The sequence below is a fragment of the Mytilus californianus genome, unplaced genomic scaffold (genome assembly GCF_021869535.1).
Source record: "Mytilus californianus isolate M0D057914Y unplaced genomic scaffold, xbMytCali1.0.p SCAF_1, whole genome shotgun sequence".
NCBI lineage: Eukaryota > Metazoa > Mollusca > Bivalvia > Mytilida > Mytilidae > Mytilus > Mytilus californianus.
The window spans coordinates 67,261,587-67,283,226 of NW_026262581.1; the positions used below are offsets into that span (position 1 = coordinate 67,261,587).

At 30.6% G+C, this 21,640-nt stretch overlaps 1 protein-coding gene across 8 annotated transcripts in view; it reads right to left on the minus strand.

Moving 5' to 3' along the window:
- Positions 1-4,800: 4,800 nt before the first annotated feature.
- Positions 4,801-21,640, minus strand: part of LOC127706637 (neurofascin-like) — a 99,516-nt gene continuing 82,676 nt past the window's right edge. For 6 of the 8 annotated variants that reach the window (XM_052211331.1, XM_052211295.1, XM_052211303.1 and 3 more), the window contains 3 exons: positions 20,319-20,441; positions 19,732-19,807; positions 4,801-10,241 (listed from right to left, as the gene is read on the minus strand). In XM_052211331.1, coding sequence (XP_052067291.1) covers positions 10,040-10,241; positions 19,732-19,807; positions 20,319-20,441 — 401 coding nt within the window. In that variant the 3' untranslated portion in view covers positions 4,801-10,039. Of the gene's footprint in view, positions 10,242-17,642; positions 17,691-19,731; positions 19,808-20,318; positions 20,442-21,640 lie in introns of all 8 variants that reach the window. The other 2 variants (XM_052211339.1, XM_052211346.1) reach the window with 2 other exon arrangements.

Here is a 21,640-nt window from a genome sequence, read left to right on the forward strand (position 1 = left end):
CATTTATGTTGGTATAATTAATTTCAATTTTAAATACTTTTTTGTTTATGCCTTAATGTGGTTCAACACAGTTAGATAACATATCACCGGAAAAGCTGTTCACCTTACTAAGATTTGATAAAAGGGAATGAAAACTGCCCACTGAAAACATAAAACGGTAATACATATGATTTATTTGTCTATATTTTATTTATTTTTATCAAGCAAAGGATCATTGTATAATTGATCATCCCAGAAATCATTTCAGGGCATTTGTAAAATAATTCTTAAAATTTGCAGTCATTATGTAAAATCACTGGTCATTTTCAGGGATTATATATAATCACTAATGGTTTAAGTGATTTTGCAAAATCCCTGAAAAGTCGGGGATTCTACATAACCCCTCATTATACAAATTCAATGTAACATATATTAGTTTATCATGAAAACTGTCATAGTGATAGATAATAAACAATAATCCAAAAATATAACGTGAATCAAAATTAAAGTTTCATCTCCAAGCATGGACTCTAGACCAAAGTGAAATAATTTTGACAGTATATTATAAACTTAAGTTCCCTAGTAAACAAATAAATGATGCATAAGTAAATAATGGTCAGAAGTTGCTATATTCTTAAAGTTTGAACTCCCTTGGGGCTTCAACTTCGTATTTTATTTGGCCTTTTTAACGTTTTTGATTCGAGCGTCCCTTGTGACTCTTGTAGACGAAATGTGCGTCTGGTGTACAAACTTTTAAGTCTGATATCTATGATGAGTTTATTGTCATTCGACAACAAATAGCAGCCAGTGTAAAGTCAAAGACCACAGAAATTTTACTCTAAACATCATTTATGACAGATCTGACAAACGCGCACTTGGAGTTGCTTTGTATAGTCTTAGTCAGTTTTACAAACAATCTTTATCAATAATTTGAAATTTATAGCACAAAACTCTGGCTGGATAGCAAAACAATTTAAATATATCAAATCACACGAACCAAACTCGCCGATATTCTAACACGACTAACAAAATCACAGAACGACAATTCAAACATCTGGAATAATCACTAGATTTTGGAATTGGGATTTGCAAAGTGTTAAATATATCAAAAATGATCCCCACCCTATACACAATATTCCGCAATCAAGGCTTCAATACAAATAAAACTAATCTCTTGGCATCAAGAATGTTCTCTTCCTGTCTTTATAGTACTTCATCGACACAAAAAGAAACTTTATGAAGTTGATATCTTTTTTCAGGAAAATTCGGTTTAAAGAGTAAACCACAGTTACAACTAAAGATGTATATGCTTCATACCTCTACAGCTTTAAGCAAGCAATTGATAGTGAGACCAGGTTAGTTTAGTTTCTCTTCTACAGCTCAGGCCAATAAATTAATAGTGAGATCAGCTTGATACCGTTTCTCTACTAAAGCCTAAACCAAAAATTTGATAGTGAGGCAAAGTTATTAACGTTTCTTTACTTAAGCCTTTGATGACAGATCACAACCCTTTTCTTGACTGAACAAGAACCGAAGTTAAGCGATGTTCAGATATCTTTAATCGATAAAGAAGATACCTTATAAACTTTAGAAGATATCTTATAAAGTATATAAGATATCCTATAAAGTTTAAACGATATCTTATAAAGTATATAAGATATTTTATAAAGTATATAAGATATCTTATATATTATATAAAATATATCTTATTAATTATATAAGATATAAGATATATTTTATAAGATATCTTATATAGTTTATAAGCTATCTTAAATAGTTTACAAGATAGCTTATATAGTTTATAAGATATCTTATATAGTTTATAAGATATCTCATATAATTTTCTTTGTAAGATATCTTATAAAGTTTGTAAGATATCTTATAAAGTATGTAAGGTATCTTATAAAGTTTATATGAGATATCATATATATCATATGAGATATATTATATTTTATATCTTATATTTTTTATATGAGATATCTTGAAGTTAGAATAAATAGTAAAACGTCTTGCCATATGTTTAAATAGTTTATAATGTGTAGGCTTAGCTATTTTATTGTAATTTCATAACGTATAATGTTCCTCACTTATTAAGCTAATAAGCGGGAAATAAGTCGCTAGAGTTGATTCATTGGTTACAAAATATGTGAACTTAAATAAAAAATTCACGCTGGCTGTGCTAGCCCAACTAGACTAATGATCGCTGTAATATAAGCATAAGGTATATGGGTTTCTAAATAATAGATTCTAGTATATTGTCATTACTTCGAGTTGAAGCTAGATTTCATGAAATATGGCAAAACTATTTAAATGCAAAGAACACACTCTTTACAATAAGGAATAAGTATCGCTCCATTGTAAAATATGATGTAAACATGAGAAGAATATAAAAAATTCAGATATACCAGGCTTATAATTTAATACATCAGACACAAGTTCCGTCTATATAAGACTCATTAGTTGAACTAGAGTAAAGTTGGAAGGCCAAATCAAATACGTAGTTGAAGAGTGTCAACAACCGAAAATTAAGGAAACTTGTGGCAAATACGACCAAGGCAATCTATGTCTGTGGTAGAAACCTTGATGTTTCGAATAATTCAATATTATAATAGTTATTGATACACTGCTGATTCATAGGGATGTTTAGTGTGTAATTTCGACGATAAAATGCGATAAACTGCTGATTCATAGGGATGTTTAGTGTGTAATTTCGACGATAAAATGCGATAAACTGCTGATTCAAAGGGATGTTTAGTGTGTAATTTCGACGATAAAATGCGATAAACTGCTGATTCATAGGGATGTTTAGTGTGTAATTTCGACGATAAAATGCGATAAACTGCTGATTCATAGGGATGTTTAGTGTTTAATTTCGACGATAAAATGCGATCAACTGCTGATTCATAGGGATGTTTAGTGTGTAATTTCGACGATAAAATGCGATAAACTGCTGATTCATAGGGATGTTTAGTGTTTAATTTCGACGATAAAATGCGATCAACTGCTGATTCATAGGGATGTTTAGTGTGTAATTTCGACGATAAAATGCGATAAACTGCTGATTCAAAGGAATGTTAAATGTGTAATTTCGACGATAAAATGCGATAAACTGCTGATTCAAATGAATGTTAAGTGTGTAATTTCGACGATAAACTGCTGATTCGAACTCTGAGGATTCGAAGGAATGTTTGGGTGTGTAATTTCGACAATAAAATGCGACAAACTGCTGATTCGAAGGAATGTTTAGGTGTGTAATTTCGACAATAAAATGCGACAAACTGCTGATTCAAAGGATTGTTTAGTGTGTAATTTCGACAATAAAATGCGATAAACTGCTGATACAAAGGAATGTTTAGTGTGTAATTTCGACAATAAAATGCGATAAACTGCTGATTCAAAGGAATGTTTAGTGTGTAATTTCGACAATAAAATGCGATAAACTGCTGATTCAAAGGAATGTTTAGTATGTAATTTCGATGATAAAATGCAAATATTGAAATTTAAATGGCAACACTAGCTTTAACATGTAAACTATGCAATAATTTCCAAGCGAATATACCATGATTGAGGTGGCAGGGCAAAAATAATTATGCCTACCAAGTATCATTGACTAACCTTAAGTGATCCCCTTTAAACTGACTGTATCACACACTTAAACATGTAAATACAATAAAGCATTCCAATGTCTCCGAAAAAAGCACATATTTGATGTTGAAGGGCAACAACTCTGGAAAGACAAGTGTTTTGTACTTTTCAACTTTTTCATTAATATTCTACAAGAAATGCAGGCATGAGATCACTAACAACGTGACACATGTATGTTCCATACAACTTCAATTTTATAAGACCATGCTGACATAAAACATTGGTATAAATTCCATAAAAACTCAACAAGAAATGTAGGTTTTTAGAGCACTAGCACTAGCACTTTCCTATAAAATTTTCATTTCCAATGTGCATAACTCCTTTAAAAATTGTTGAGCTGTAATGAATTTCGAACTCATCAGAGACATTGCTGATATAAACCTTTGATATAATTTTTTTTTAGATAAGGCAAGAATTGTACATGTGTGAGCTATTACAAGACCAGACAAAAGTATGTCCAGTGTTCATATGTCCCCTTCACAATGTTGTGTGGTTTGGACAAAATAGTCTCCATGAAAATGACCTACTATTAGTGGTTAGCCTAAAACTGACCTAATTACAAACAATTTTTGATGTCACTGCTGCCATCGTCACTAGAAACAACACACCTCGTCAGGCCTCTGTGGCTTCTTCAAAAGGAGACCGGAAGTATGTGTCACTCAGCACAGAGTGAAAATATAACTAAATGAATTTGTTATGACACAATTACTTACAACAATAGATTATTTTGCCAGAAAATTTCCAGTCATTAAGGGACACATTTTTTTTGTTAGTTGTTAAATGACTATGAACTATAAATTACTTCTGCTCATACATTTAATCTTTTTACATTCTCTGTTATGAATCCATAGATTGTCATTTTATTTTTTTAAATACAGGCAGCAAATTTCTAGAACTATGCACTTTTTTCGTTATGAATGTATATGTAGGTGACACATTTTTAGTTCAATGAAACTAAATATAGCTTCGTTTAAAGCTGAAGAGCATTAGGGGACACAATGAAATGTCTCATCTGCTTATTGATAATGCACAAAATGTTAGCCATATCAGAAACAAAGTTGTGTACTGTACTGATATATATTAAAGCAAAGACTTTACTATCACTAACACAAATCTTTTACGTAAGCTAGAAATCGAAATATTTTCTGTCATAACAGAAATTTCAGTAATAAGAGATTTTTTCAAGATTTTAAACTTTATTTGAATTTTCAAATACATCAAACAATACAAATGGAACATTTTAAAAATAAATGCATGTAAAACATAAACATATGAACATGATTTATACATTGCTTTACTATTATAAATCTGTCAACTACTAACACTAACAAAAGCTGTCTGTGTACCTTCTATAGAGTCGAGATGAACATGATTATGATTTGTGTAGATCGTAAAATTTTAGTGCAGTTACTTCTATGATTCAATTTATTGAGTAACTTATGCAAATTACAAAATGATTTTTTTCTCAATCAATAGCAATTAGAAAACCATACATAATAATGTATGATTTTAAAGAATGAGAGCTTTCTACTTCAAATATTTTATTATAAGAATAACTGCTCTGGAAAATGAATTAACATGGTCTTTTATATTTTTAAGTATAAGTAAAGAGGATAACATCCATTTAACATGTAAAAAAGATGTAGAATTTCCATTGAAAAAAGCCAAAATGAGATTAGACAATAAAAAAAATTAAAACCCCAAAAAAGTAACTGTTAATTCTTAATATATATAGCTGAGCTTCTGATACTTTTTTAAGCAAAGGCTAATCTTTTTAACAATGAATCTTTATATTTTGTCTAAATTATTTGGTTTAAAGCCTAGCATGAGATGTTTTTGCATATATTTGCTTTCTATTGTAAGGGAAACCAAGCAATAAAAACAAATAGAACACATTTTGTTTTGTTATCTATTGCATCTTATACAGATAGAGAACAGATAATCTTTTTGTGAATTTCTAAAAGACAAAAAACTTCAATCTTGTCGTTTTTTGCATTGATGTCAACAAAGTAGATATTAAAAAGAAAAAAATACTAATAATATAAACTGGACAAGAGTTTATTACAGATGGCAAACTGAAAGAGAAACACAACTCTTCTGAAAGTATTGTTTTCATAATCCACACAAGTTTAAAAAATATTACAATAAGCCATCATTAACTATTTTATCATAAATATATCTTTATTATTTCTAATAAACAATATCTTTAATTCTTAATGTATAAATGATCTATTCAAACATCATCTATTTTCTTTCTCCAAAACTTTAACTATAATGTATTGCATCTAAATCCTGAGAGAGTAAGACATTGAGATAATACCTGAGCAAAATAAAATTAAGTGTTAAAACTCTTCAGTTGTCTTTTAACTCTGTGGGTTTTTTTTTTGTGCAAACTTGTGTCTTTAATATTTTTGATTTTCTGAGAAAAATAATCTGTCAATTGAAATATCTATAACTTATCTACAGAAAAGAAAATAATAATTCTTTTGCTTTTATTATGATGTGTTCTTTGAGAAAAAGTTATGGTTCAACTAACAAGTAAAAAAAAACACAAAACATTTATATTGCATTTTTTGTACAGCAGTAAGCCTATCATAATAACAAAGAAAAGCTTAACAAAGTAAATAATAAACAGAAATGTATAAAATAAATCAATAAAACGAGATTCAACACATTATCAGGCCACATTGATTATTTTATGTCAGAAACCACAAACATGTTAACCAACCTTCTTCCTCCAAGTCAACTCAATAAGCAAGTTACAGAATCTTTTAAAAAAAAATCCTGGGCAACTGAAATAAAAAATTGCTCAAGTAAAATAGGCTTCATTACGATAACCTCATCTTAGATTTCCTGAAATTTTATTTCAACAACTGACCATTTTTAGAAAGCTCTTGTAACAATTTACTAGTACTGACCACTGATTAACAAATATATAGTTCTGGTGTAACAGATGAATGTGTGAAAATAAATATGAGACAGATGAAAAGTATTTAATCAAGTAAAACTTGTAAAACTAAAGTTAAAACAAAAACACAAAACTTTTGCAGATTTCGAATAAGGCATAGGCTATGTAGATATTATATAAAAAAATGTTAATGCTAAAATAGAATGATAGCTCTTACAATGTGACCTCAACATGCAGAAAAACAACCTATGTGAATGCTCTAAAAAGTCTAACAAATGGTATAAAAAACAAACAAAAAATTTACGTAAAAAAGCACACAAAATAAATTAGTTGCAAAGATAATATATGCATAAATCTATATTCAATACTAATAAGAATGTTTTGATTTAAATAAATGGCACAAATAATTTAACATTTACTATTAATTCAGAAATTATTGAGAGTTTTTTTATGAATGCAAATAATGCGACTGAGTGAGTGTGGCATTAATAAGAACTCGCATTCTGATATCTGATACAAATATCTGTATGCAGATTTTCTTGAAATCACAATTATTAATCTCAGATTTTAATTAATTCCTAAAAAATAGTAATAATTTCTGAATTTACAGTACCTTTTGAAATAAAAGCAGTGAAAAGTCTACAGATAATGCAAACATCATATTTCAGGTTTTTTTTTTTCTTTATAAGCTTCAATATGTCTATAAATAGATTAAGTTTTATAATGATAGTTAAAAAACAAATGATATAATCTTATCACACTATTGCCAAAATAAAAACATTCTTTACAAAAAATAGGAAAAGGAAACAATCATCTGTGATTCTGACAGATTTAACTTGAAATGTGTCTTTTAACAACCTTAAATACTGCATCACAGTATATCATGAAAAAGTCTGGTTTAATTTACCCTTCCAAACCTGTATTTTTTGTCTAGACATGAAGTTAAAAAAATCTTGAAAAAAGTAAGCCGTAATAAAATGCTGGTGAATTTTTCTCTTAGGTCTTCCTCAAAAACATACACTAAATCTAGGGAAGGCACTTTGAAATCAACTATGGGTTGTTGTCACATACTTTTTTGTACAGTGAAAATGTAAGTGATATTCTATAATTGCAACTAAAGGTGGTTACCACACTTCGAGAGTGCCTTCCCTTTGGTACCATGCATGTTTTAATGAAACAGCCCTAAACATAAAATGAAAATTAACACCACATTTAAGCGATAATTGCACCAACATAAAAAATCAAAAAATACATTTATACATTTTAACATTTACACACATGTAAAATTTACAAATGAATTCAAACAAGGATTATCCTTAACTCAACACGCTCAATATCACTTGGTAATAAATATGAAAGCTAGAACTAAATATATTGTTTCTTTTGTTATTGGATGGAGAGAATCACTCAGAATAAATGACATGCAATATTTTCTCATGTTTTTCTTATATTTATCTTTCTTTTAATACAATACTTGTGATCGGCAATTCTTCAACACTGAGTACAGGCCAAAACCATCCTCATTATTTCAAATGTTCAGGTTGCTGCCATTTTTATTTTTATGATTTAAAGGCAGTATCACAACAAAATAAACAGATCCCGAGACAAATTTCTATAACTGTATAAATCTATTAAATCTATCTAACTAAATATACAAACAATGTTGCGAACAGGATAAAATTTTGCTGGAAGTATCAAGTTCTTATGACCAGATTTGACTTACAGTAGACACAACATGGCAGTTATATGACTTGTCTAATTCACATTTAAAGCTATTCAACCACACATATACACTCAAAATATATCATACAGGTGGGAAGTGAACAGATGTTTAAAGGAAATGATAATCTGAACTGAGACATGACATAGTCAAAATTTCCAAAATTAAAGTTGTTAATCACTTTTTTTTCATACTGTAGATTCATTTATTACAAAATGATAAAAATAATGTTTCGTGTTGACCACAATCCAAAAATTCATTTTTATCAAATTATAACATTGGACATGTTGGACAATTTGTAAAATGGCTCATAATTTAATACTGTAGGATATCATCGAAGGTAGATATATTGCTGGCATAGTAATAGGATCATTCAATTTCATTAATTTTGTAGGCAAAATAATTCAAAAAGCAAGATGCAAATTTAAAACCATTTTGTATATTATTAAAAATATCATTGTCAGTTGTGTTACATATTCATCTATAATCCCTGCATTACAAGTCTTATATAGGTTGGTTTAAATGGTTGCATTGCATTAAATAGCAAACTAGAAGTGAATAATAATAATAACGTCAAAAGTTAAAATACTTTTGATTCATTTACTGACTAGCTTCAACATATTAAACATCACTTTTGATTAAATACCTGGCCAAGTATATAACTAAAACATTAATGTAGATGTTTATACAATAAATATAACTTAAACGTAACTGTAGGAGTGAAATGGTCTTGGCTGCCTACTGAGTATGAAAGCTATTGCTGAAGAGCACACATGAATGTTTTAAATCAAAGGCAAATCAAAAAAATATTATGAGACAGTGACCTTGATTAAATGAAGCACGAAAGCTTCAAACTGTATGTACTGATAGATATATTTCTATGTTAAAGTTAAGAAAACTTTATTCTTAACTTTACAACAACTTTTAACTTTTTTAGAGGTATATCTTAACTGTATCATCACAAATTTCCTATTTCAAGGTAATACTGAGGTTGAAAAAAAAAAATATATTGATTAATATATTTTTCATTTTTGGTGTACAGTTTTTAATAATCCTATTCATGCCTGACAAATGAAATTTCACCCATAATTTTCATGTTAATAAAAGTAAAACTAACGCTTTAGACAAATAAAAAATAATTACAAAGTTTAATATACATATATACAAAACAATAACTAATTCATATAATTCAGAGACATTTGTTCACACAAGCATACAAGCATTGTTCAAATTGTCTATTATGAGATTTCAATATATATAGATATATATATCCACAACATGTATAGCCGAACCTCGTACACGACACAACCTTTAACTTAAAATCACTGGGATTAAGCACATCAATGGTCCCCAAAGTTTTACTGGAATGTAAAGCTTATATCATATTACTCCTGTAATATCAAACTGGAAAATAATAGCACTAAGGAATGAAAACTTAAAACATCAAGGATGAAACAGCTTATAAGATAGTGATACATGACAGTTCATTCTTTATCCATCGACATTGCAAATATGGTGTGTAACTCTGTATGGTTTAGACAGCATGTAGTGATATTATTATATCAGCTTGAAATAAATATAATCCTCCTCGTTCCATTTGTGCTTAGAACAACCTCGTATCTATTGTCTAGTCTTTTACAAGGAAATCAATTATGTCTCTATTTCAAAAAGTTCGGCAAAGTGAGAATGAATTTTTTCTACATAACGCACCCACGTCAATATTTCCCATCCAACGATCCATTCACATTCTCTTTATAATGATTTATGCCTAATGAACAGAGTAAATGCTACACAAATGTATGCATGGCTGATGGAGCAGCCACATCGGAAGCTGTCATTTTTTCTGCACCATATTGTCCTATAAATGAACCATCTTCATTAAATCGACTAGGATCAGGATCGGCATATTCTTCTAGACTGTCTTTATCACTTTCTAGGGGACCTTTGTCAAAATCATCGGGACTACCAGCTAAAGGTTGTGTCTCACCACTGTAATTTAAAACAATAAAAGCAATTAACTTTCTTTACCAAACTCAAGTTGTATTTTCTATTTTAAACATGTTGATGAACAAATATTACATTTAAATGATTATTTTGATTGATTGGTGATAATGGCTGCTAAATAGTCTGTGGCAAGTATTACATGCATATTTATGATGATAACAAAGTTGCTGTTATATGAAGATATAGCAGTCACTGGACTGACACACTTTGTCAGATTTTGTATGTGCTAGCTCTCCAGGTAAGTCAGCAGGCTGGACAAAATGGGATGATGACACTCTTTTGAGACTATTTTTGTAATGATATGATTCATGTCTGTTACTGGTATGTTGAGATCAAACTAAGTTATCATTATATCATGGCATTGTCAGTTGATTTTCATCTTATGAGTTTGAATGTCCCTTTGGTGTCTTTTGCCTCTCTTAATGAATATTTATATAATTAAGATAAGAAGTCACTCAAGTAGGAAATTATGAATTTGCATGTGTTTTGTGTTAATCTTGGGAGTTTTCTATATTGCTTGCGAAAAAAGCATTCTCCATCATAAATATTGTATTACATATTATACATATGTTGAGGTTGATTGAGATGGGAGTTGAGAGTTGTTAAAAGTGAAGATTGTTAGACAAAGCAGCATAACTCAAACCTGCTTTGGTTATAGGTAGCCTATAGAAAAAATTGACAAAAACAATGAAAATGTGAATTCCTTTATGCTGTACAGGAAAATGATAATACAATTTGAAAAGGCATTATTTATGTATTACTGAAAAATTATTACACCAGGGTTTTCGATATCATAAACTAGTCAAAACATTTACTAAATTTTATCATCAGTATAAGGACACCATTCGTAAATATAACTCAACATGCAGACATCTTATACGTTCGGGTATTTCACATCCAATCTTTTATGGTAATATTCTTTACAAAGCACAAAAATGTCAGTACTCACCTCAAAAGCTAACAAAACCTTTAAACAGACTTATTAAGAAGGGATATAGTTAAGATACTGTTGTCAGGTCATTAAAGATTGCATATTTTGGCTTTAATATTGATTCACTTATAGGGTCTTTGCATCGGAATTAAACATATTTATTCTAAAACCAGTTGTTAGCATGACACGGGTTATGTTCTTCTCATATATTTTATGATGGTATAATACTAAACCCCTAACAGGAGGGATTGTGCCTGATATTCATATGATGACGACATAATCTTTCAATCAGTTTAATTGAGGTCTGGAGCTGGCATGTCAGTAACTGCTAGTAGTCTGTTGTTATTTATGTATTATTGTCATTTTGTTTATTTTCTTTTGTTTCCTATTCTGACATCGGACTCAGACTTCTCTTAAACTGAGTTTTACTGTGCGTACTGTTGTACGTTTGTTTTTTCTACATTGGCTAGAGGTATAAGGGGAGGGTTGAGATCTCAAAAAACATGTTTAACCCCGCAGCATTTTTGCACCTGTCCCAAGTCAGGAGCCTCTGACCTTTGTTAGTCTTGTATCATTTTTAATTTTAGTTTCTTTTGTATAATTTGGAGTTTAGTATGATGTCCATTATCACTGAACTAGTATACATATTTGTTTAGGGGCCAGCTGAAGGACGCCTCCGGGTGCGGGAGTTTCTCGCTGCATTGAAGACCCATTGGTGGCCTTCGGCTGTTGTCTGCTCTATGGTCGGGTTGTTGTCTCTTTGACACATTCCCCATTTCCATTCTCAATTTTATTATGTTTTTTTATGCAGATAAACATTTGTGAACACCATTTTGCTATCCCTTTTATAACTCTTGAACATAGAGAAAGCAGACATGTTTTTTTATTACTTTTTCCCCTTAGAAATATTACCGGTACTAGTACATTCTTGTGTCACTAGGTGTTAAAAAGAGTATTTAAAATTCTAAATGTATGATAATGGTGGTCTCTTTTTGCATCACTGGAGCTGTTTATTTTAGTTGTAAAAGTAAGACTTTTATAAAAAGGATTGCTTTAGTAGTCAGGCCAAATTGTCACTGTACTTTCAAATTTTGGTCTCACTAATTAGAGACCAGAAGAAATTTAGTGTTTGATTATTTTTTAAAGCCTCACTGTACATTTGTTTCTCTGTCTTTGTTTCATAAAATGATGCAGACATTATTTATCAAACTGCAACTGATCATGTGTACAAATAGGTGTCGAGATGAGGCATGGAAGTTACAAAATTGTAAAAGGATAAGGAAACACTCCTGGAAACAGTTCTATGTTTAGACTTGAACAGCTACCAGTATTGGATTTCAGAAGACATTTATAAAAGTCTTCTTCCACCAAAAAGTGATTTGTTTTCACAAATGTTGTTTAAAAAGAAATCAATTAAACATTATAACAGGGACTTTAGATCCATTCTAAAAGTGCACAAGAAGAAAATGATTTGTGCAAATTTGGGATGAAAACCAATTAACATTTAACATAATATGTAGGTTTTTCTAATTTGGGCTATCATTTTTTCTTCTGTCAAGAATATTCTGTAACTGACATGAAGATTTTCACTGTATTCAGAATCCTTGTATAATGTTTTTAATAGAGTCCCTTATGTCTGCCTTAAAATAAATTGTCACAGAGAGCTTATAAGGGCTAAAAGTTTCGAGACATTTTACATATTTAACTATGTGATGACAAAATTAACAATTTCTGTTCTGCTTACTACTTTGTCAACTATAATCAATTTTTTTAGTTTAAAGTAGCTAACCCCTCTGGAATTATTCAAAATAGTACAAATACAAACAAAAGAAAATGATGAATGTGTATCAATGAGACAACAGTCCAATAAACCAAAAACAACATCTAGAGATTTACTCAGATTTAGACAAGTGTCTACATTAAAGTTCAAATTAAAAATTGCCCCAAGTTTTCAATGAATTTAAGAAAGGCAATCAAATATCTGACATAAATGCATGTTGTTTTCCAAAAGCAGCAAAGAAAATTCCATCATTTGTTTATCAGAACATTTACAAGCAAAATACTGGACCAACCTCCTGCAAAACCTAGCGAGTTACAAATTAATATAAAAAGAGTGCACACGCTGAAATGTCTCACCTGCTTTACTGATCATGATTGAATTTATGTTGAAAGTCTTTAAGGCAACTATCGCATAAACTTAGCATTATCAAGATCTATCTTAACTTAATGAAGTGAAAGTCAGATAAATCCTGCCAGACAGACATGTACACCTTACAATCAGTCCATACCCCAAGCATAGTTAACCATCTGAGAAACAAGCCTAATAGCACAGACATTTAACCTAGACCAATGAACCAAGAAAACAAGGTCTACGTCAGATGAAACCTTCAAGATGGACATGTTCATTATTCCATACACCAAATATAGTTTCTTATAGAACCTGAGAAATAGTCCTAATCATAAAAGCTTACAATAATCTTGATCACTGATCAATGAAATGAGGTCAAGGTCAGGTGAACCCTGTCTGATGGATATGAAGACCTTGCAAGGATCTCATATACCAAATATTGTGATCCTTTTACTTATAATAAGTGAGAAAGATATATGAAAAACAGTCACTGAATTGTGAAATGAGGTCAAGGACAATGGACATATGACACATAGAAACATCGAAACAGAAGGCATTTACATACAGAGTTTGAAGCATCTAGATCTTGTACCTTCTTCAATATCAAGCTTAATACAAAGAGTATAATCCATCAGATTAGCATACATATGTTGAGCATTCTTAGATGAATACTTTCGTTTAGGGCAAGAAAATAATAAGATTTCAGGCAAGACAATAATAAGAAGATGTGGTATAATTGCCAATGAGACATCTATCACCTGAGGCTAAATGACATCACTGTTTGTACTGTATAAGTGTTTTCACTGGAACTTTCATCAGAAATTATAGTACTTCATAATTTACTTGACTAATAATGTATATCAATGTTAGTTCAGGGCTATGCAAGGGATAATTATTTAGGGGTAGTTGGGATGGTAGTGGCTCTCTTTATTCATTCTTAAGAGTGGTCACTGTTAATTTAAATCAACTGTTAGAGAAAGGGGGATTTCCAGCTACAAACAACAGAACAATACCATTCTGTCATCCACAAACTAATCATTTTTTTATTTTTCAATGATAAAAGTGTTTTGTTTTGTTTATGCTGCCAAGTTTGAAAATGACCTTTAAGAATTTGTCATTTTGAAAAATGATAAGTCAACCTAATTCTGTGGAAGTAGAACACCCAACTTTTAAAACCAAAGAAAACATTGGTCTATCTGACCCCATTACTTCATTTAACCTAACAATATTTAGTGTGATCAAGTATTTTGATTTGAAATAAACGCTTTCTTAAGTTACAAATGGTAAATAGTTACGTTTGAAGTTACAAATGGTAAATAGTTACGTTTGAAGTTACAAATGGTAAATAGTTACGTTTGAAGTTACAAATGGTAAATAGTTACGTTTGAAGTTACAAATGGTAAATAGTTACGTTTGAAGTTACAAATGGTAAATAGTTACGTTTGAAGCAGAAGCATCACGGACAAATAGATTGGTTGCTTTATATCAGATACTTACTTCATACAATCATTTAATGCCTTCTTTCTACCAAATGAAAAAGGAACTCATATCACAAGATATTGCACATGCTGAAATATCTTCCCTGCTCTACTGTTTATGAATGAATTTTATGTTGAAATATCTTCCCTGCTCTACTGTTTATGAATGAAAATCGTTAAGATCAATGTCTTACTACAGGTATCACATAAACTTATCAATGAATCATGAAAATCAGGTCAATGTCAGAAGGACAATTACAATTTTCTATGCCCCGAAGATAGTTGACCTATTTCTTATGGTATCTTAGAATCTTGCCTAAGGAGTAAGGACTATTCAAAATTTGACACTAACCAATAAACCAGGAAAGTAAGGTCATGGTCAAATGATCCCTGTCAGACAGACAATTACACCTTACAATAATTCTTTACGCTTGATATAGTTGACCTATTACTTATAGTATCTGAGAAACAAACCTTATCATGACTAATGAAAATGAGGTCAAGGTCAGATGAACCCTTTCTGTCTGATATGTATACCTTGCAATGATTCTATCTACTAAATATAGTTGACATTTTACTTATACTAACTGGGGAAAAAAATCACATGAAAAAATGAATGGGTTTTAATTTGATAAAAAAAAAAATGAATGAGGAATGTGTTAATGGGGCACAGATGATGACCCTGCTTGCATATAACGTTATAACGGGACATAGCTAAAGAACGGTAAAAGTGATTCGTACTTGATCTGAGTCTTGTGGTAATAAGCATTGTGTATAAGTTTCATAACATTATGTTGAGGCAAACTTGATAGAGAATGGAAACGAAAAATTCAGCTATTTTGTCCATTTGTAAAGGGGCATAACTCTAGAAAGGTAAAAGGCAAAACTAAAGTTAGGGAACAGAACATGCCAACTGACATGATATTCGCATGTAATACATGCTTTTTCAACGGTTTACACACGAGGATTTTGTCACATGGCGTGTACACGCTTTTCATCACTTTACACGCAATTACACGCTTTTTCGTTATTTAGATTTTTTGGTCGTTAGTGATATTGCGATTCTCGTTTTTTTTCTTTTTTAAATTCATGTTGGGGAAATGTCCACAGAAAGAGGTCGCTTTCGGGAACTGTACCCTCGTCTAAAGAGCCAATTGTTAAGTGAAAACGATGTGTACGTCTAAGATTGAGATTCAAGATTTATAAATTGTATTTGTGAGTTCGAGTTTAAATGATCGAGGGACGAGTAAGGCATTGTGCACCACCCTATGTTGTAATCATAACAATACATGTGAGAGGAGAACTGCAATGTAGCTATTTGATTAAGCTTTTAATGTGTTTAATGGTAATCAAATAAAAAAATATTTTTCTTTATCAGTTTCAAATCTAGCCAACAGATTTACACAGGCCATAGGGGATGGAAATATCACAGAATTGTTGGATCAGTTCTCATAGAACCAGCTGTCTTCTGATAAACTACCTAGTTTTGACCAGGCAATAGCAACATATATAGTTTGTTGGGAGCAATGGCAGAGATAATAGATGACATTTTAGACAGCAAAAAAAACGTTATGACACTCTTTCAAAGCTTGATAAAGCTATTTTAGTTCAGCCAATATCAATTCTGACTGTGAGAGAGCATTTTCAATTATAAAGAAATTCACACTGAATTCTGATCAGAACTTGACAATGATATATTGTGTGCCTTGTTATCAAGTAAATGTAACCAAACTGGCAGTTGTTTTGAATTTGTACCTAGTGGTTTTGCTTTAAAAGTAGCAAAACAGACCACTGTTGAATTCAATAAAAGTTTATAGTAGAATATTGTTTTTTATATTAACAAATTTGTATAATGTGAAATTATGAACATTGTTAAAAAGTCCGCATCTTCATCGCGCGTTTTCACACGCTTTTTGACATGTCATGACATGATTTCTCATTGTCAGAGAATGGCAAGTATGAAACAGAAACCAATTTCGGGACGTACTGACGTACGGACAGACAGACGTACAAGGTAAAAAATTAAAAAACAAGATTAAGCATTATGATTGGCCTCACTTTTCCATATTTGGTGAATTGTGAATTCTCTTGCTCTCGCCCCCTAAACACTGTATTAGGTCACTAGCAAACCTTGCTACTGAAAGTATACTAACTTTCCATTTGATGTGACTAAAAGTTCATGCTAAACCTTAAATCAAAACCTTAACCTACCTTAAACCCAAACTTTAACGTAAGTTTCACATTGATGTGACCACTACTTCATAATAACTTGCCTTAAACCAAAATTAAACCTACTTTAAACCCATATGATACAGGACAGAACAACGTAGAAACAGTTGGACGGATGCACACATTAAAAAACACCCTTACTTTAGTAGGTGGAGCAAAAAAAGTTATCCTTATCATTTTAAATCACTAAAGAAATCTTAGGACCCCATTTGATTATTTAACTAGCTGTTAAGTGCAAATTCTAAATTGAAAAATTGTGTCACACAAAAAACATCAATCTTTATTAGTTCCTGGTTATTTATGCATGAATATTTTTTGAGGCAAATATTTCATCAGCTAGAATTGATTATAACTATAAAAAAAAAGCATGTATCTTTTAAAACAATGTCAGTTAATTTATGAAAGGAGATGTTCAAATTAAACTTCATGACAGCCAAATTGACATAATGCACACATGTTATGATAATAAGCTGTTTATGATGAAAACAACATCAATAAAATTGAACATAAAAAGAAATAAACCAAATAGAAGAAGCCACTACAATTAAACAAAACATGCATAAAATTTGAAAGTGAAACTGAAAGTAGAGCTGGGGAAGAAAAAATATCAAAAATAACACCTGCATTTTGTCAGGACTCACAGCTCATCAAAATCCCAGGTGGCTATCCTTTAAGGAATAGGGAAAAACAAAAATATAAATAATATTAAGTAATAACATAATTTCTACTGACAATATAAATCCTTATTGTATGATGAAGTCCTGAATAGTTCATCTTAACTCATGGAAATTAAGCAAATTGTGTTGAAGTGTTGTTCTTCTTTTTGTAAAATTTCAAGAAGATGATTCCCAAAAGTATATGAATCATTAAATTCATAGTAGGCTTTATAAAATTATAATAGAAGTTAAAACACGATAAGCCTTTTCCCTGTTAAGTAAGATGTTGTATATCAATTTGCCTGGTGCTCTCAAGCTAAACTATAACTTGATATTCTCGTCCTGAATACTTTGTGATACTGGCCACTGTACCAACAATCAATGCATATGATTTGACCAAATTACACTGATATTTAGACATATATATATGATTTAAATGCTATGACAACACATCTTCCACAAGACAAGATTTACATATATATCTATTGGGATATGGTAAAATTACATAATGAATTACGAGTCTTACCATTTCATGCAAAACATATTATCTGTTTTTGAAATTCTATTTTTTTTTTCATATTGAAATTTATCATGGTCTTGAATGTAATACATTTAGGGAAAGCAGAAATTGAAAAAGTAATATAAAAAGACTTGATTTATAATAAGCAATTATCTCTGACCATATTTTGATATTACAATTGAAGAAAAAATCAAATTAATAAATCTAAGAGTCTCAAAGCATTCAAATCAGGTAGATGTAAGTGTTTCCCCAAGTATTAATGCTAGGACAGAAAAAGTTTGAAGCTGTCATTAAATAAACAATAGAAAAGTATGAAATAAAACTGATAAAATAATATAATAACTAATTCAAAGAAATTGTAAAGAGGAAATGAAGACAGGAAACAATACAACAGTGAGAAAGCCAAAACAATGTGAAGAATGATTTGATGAGAATGATTGATGCGTGAGGAATTTTTTACTAGATACAGAAATATTGTTTATTTCATGAAAGAAACTTTTTTTTATAAAACAGATACTCGTGGTGGTGTCTGCCATAAAAAGTTGTATCCAATATACAAAATGGGAGCCACTAACAAAACTTCCATCTTAGAACTTACTACTACAACATGGGTACTTAACATCCTTTACTTCCAGTTCTTACACAGAGGGACCTCTAAGAACCAAAACAGAACTCTCTGCCAATTCTATATATATCACAGAATTGTATTTAACAACCTGTAATTTTTTTAAACTTTCCTGAGGGCTATTCCTGGAAATATCTTTACAGCAGTATGACATTATAGTATTCCCCACAAGTCAAATTGTAAATTCTGTAAAATTCTTTTTCCTGGTCTTTCGAGCAATCTCATGGTCAATTATGGATGCCTTGAAATATCAAGACTTTCCAGTTTTGCATCAGCAATAATTGTTTTCAAACAAAGAACTTTGCTTCCAATTTCAGGATTTTTTGCAAAGGGAGATCACTGTTGATTAGGACAGACTGATTCCCTGTCAATGCAAACCTTAAGTAAAGAGAATGTTATGATGTATGTGAGTAATATAAAATTTGATGTGTCATGCACTTGTAAAGTAAAAATTATTATTCCTCACAACACCCCTCAACCATGTCAATTGCTTTATATAGGCAGGGACCATAGTTTGTCCTTTGAAGGAGTTGTTCCCCTTTGCCCAAAAATATAAAAATAGGAAACAAACTTGATTATTTGAAAATCCTTGTCTTAGTTTTTGAACCTATGTTTAAATTGTTAATGAAGTTCTTAATTATAACTTTTGACTTCTTCTGTTTTCTATTAAGTTCAACTCAAATGGAGGCTTCGACATGACTCATAAAATTGATGAGCTTGACAAGTACAGGTTAAATTGACCAGTGTTGGTTAGTTTGATCAGTGTAGATTAGTATGACTACTTATGTCCATCTAATGAGTCAAGACATGATATATTCAAAGCAATAAACATGATGATTATGGCATAGTAAGTCCAGATTAAATGATGAATGAATGTTGATTGTTTGTCGGGCTGCTGTATAGCTTACTTGTCATTAAATCCATTATATTGAGCTGTCTTCTTTTCATCATTCTCCAAACCTCTTAATTTCTCTTTTTCTTGTACTAAAAAAATAAATCAAGTAATGCTTAAAGTCAAATAAAATCGACATTAAAAAACTGGGTTTTGTGTATTGTATCCTATTCAACTAATGAGCTAATGGTCGTCCCTTGCCTCAAACCATTCCAGCAAAAAAATTGCTGGTAGACACAAGAGGAAAATCATGACAAATTATGATTAAAATTTCAAAAAAGTTAGCACAAAAGTAAGTAGAGGATGTAGAAAGCCTTGATTGACTTATAAAGTTGTACTTTTATATTCTAATATTGAAGATAACTTATATTTCAGTCAGACACGCTTTTGCATGTGGCTGCCCAAATGTCTGAAAAAAGTTAACCCAAAATTGCACATAATCTTATTATCAGTAATGCAACTTATCTTTCAGACCAGCTATTATTTGGGGCTGTCTTATGGAATTTCTGTAAGTCTGCTTTTATTTCAACACACTATCTGGTAATTTCTATGTTTGTTTTTATTTGCAAAACAAATGAAACAGTACAAAAAACTCTGACTTACCATGGTATTTATCTCCTCTGCTGCGTTTTACAAGGCACACTATAAATAATATTAGTATAAGTAAAGCTAAGACAACCATCATGATGATGAACCATTCTGCATTATACACAGCAGATGCTACCTCTGAAAAAAAAAATAAAACTTTTAATCAAGCAGAGCATCAATAGCATGATTAGTTTTTATCAAAGATGATTTACTGTAAAGTGTATTAGATTTTGATGTTTCCAGCACCATATCTACTTGCAAGGTTTCAATTGCATGTTTTTTCTTGTCCCTGATTCTGATCTTGCTATAAGATCAAATTTATGCCAGGAAATATTTTCAAAATATTACCTTAATCTAGAAATTAGCAAGAATAAACCTCTCAAGAAAATCTCCAAATCTATGTCACTGTGGACTGGGCATACACCAAATTTACATTTATGGCAAATATCAGACAGTGGCTTGGTACCACTTTTATTAACTGTAAATTCATATTTATTTCAACATATACAAATCTTTCAACAAATTCGGAAAAAACAAATACATTCATTCATAACCTAAATATTATACCTCAAGCTAAATAGAGACCAAAAACTGACAGACTAATTATTTCGACAAAGCACTACAAAATTACATCCTGAACTAATAATGTAATTCAGAAAATTTATAGCTGTAGTTCAGTTATTCTGAATTTTACTAGAGAACTATGTAAAAAGTATGGAAAAGCCATATCCAATCTTATCATAGATATTGACGATAAAACTATCATATATATTGATCAATATAACCTTTACTAAATGAAATTCTATCAAGAAACTGTAAATTAAGACTTTTTCAAATAACAAAATTAACATACCTGTAAATATTGTTTCAGCTTTAAAGCGGCCGCTATGAAAGGCGGTTAAGCATTTAATGAGATACTAAAAACACATATATATATATATAAGGCGTACATTTATTTTCCCATGTGCGTGCAACAAGGATCCGGAAATTTTTCCACACAATTTCGGTCATTTTGAGATGATTGAAAAGTTGGTGCCCCTTTCCAAATTGTTGATGTCAACTTAACTAGATTCATAGCATCAACGAACTTGTATTGCTGTTTCATCGCATTTACTAAGTAAATGTCTTACCATTACCATGAAGAACAGTTAAGGGAAGGCAATAGTTTAAAATTGAAATGATTTTAATTACTCAAAATGGTAAATCTCTCAGACATTGCTTACGTTTCTTTCGATTTGACAAAAGTTAAAACCGGAAGTTTGCGATAAAGTTAAAATACGAATAATTCCGGATTCATTTCCGGGATTTGTTTTGTTTATCAAATTGACAGGAAATCA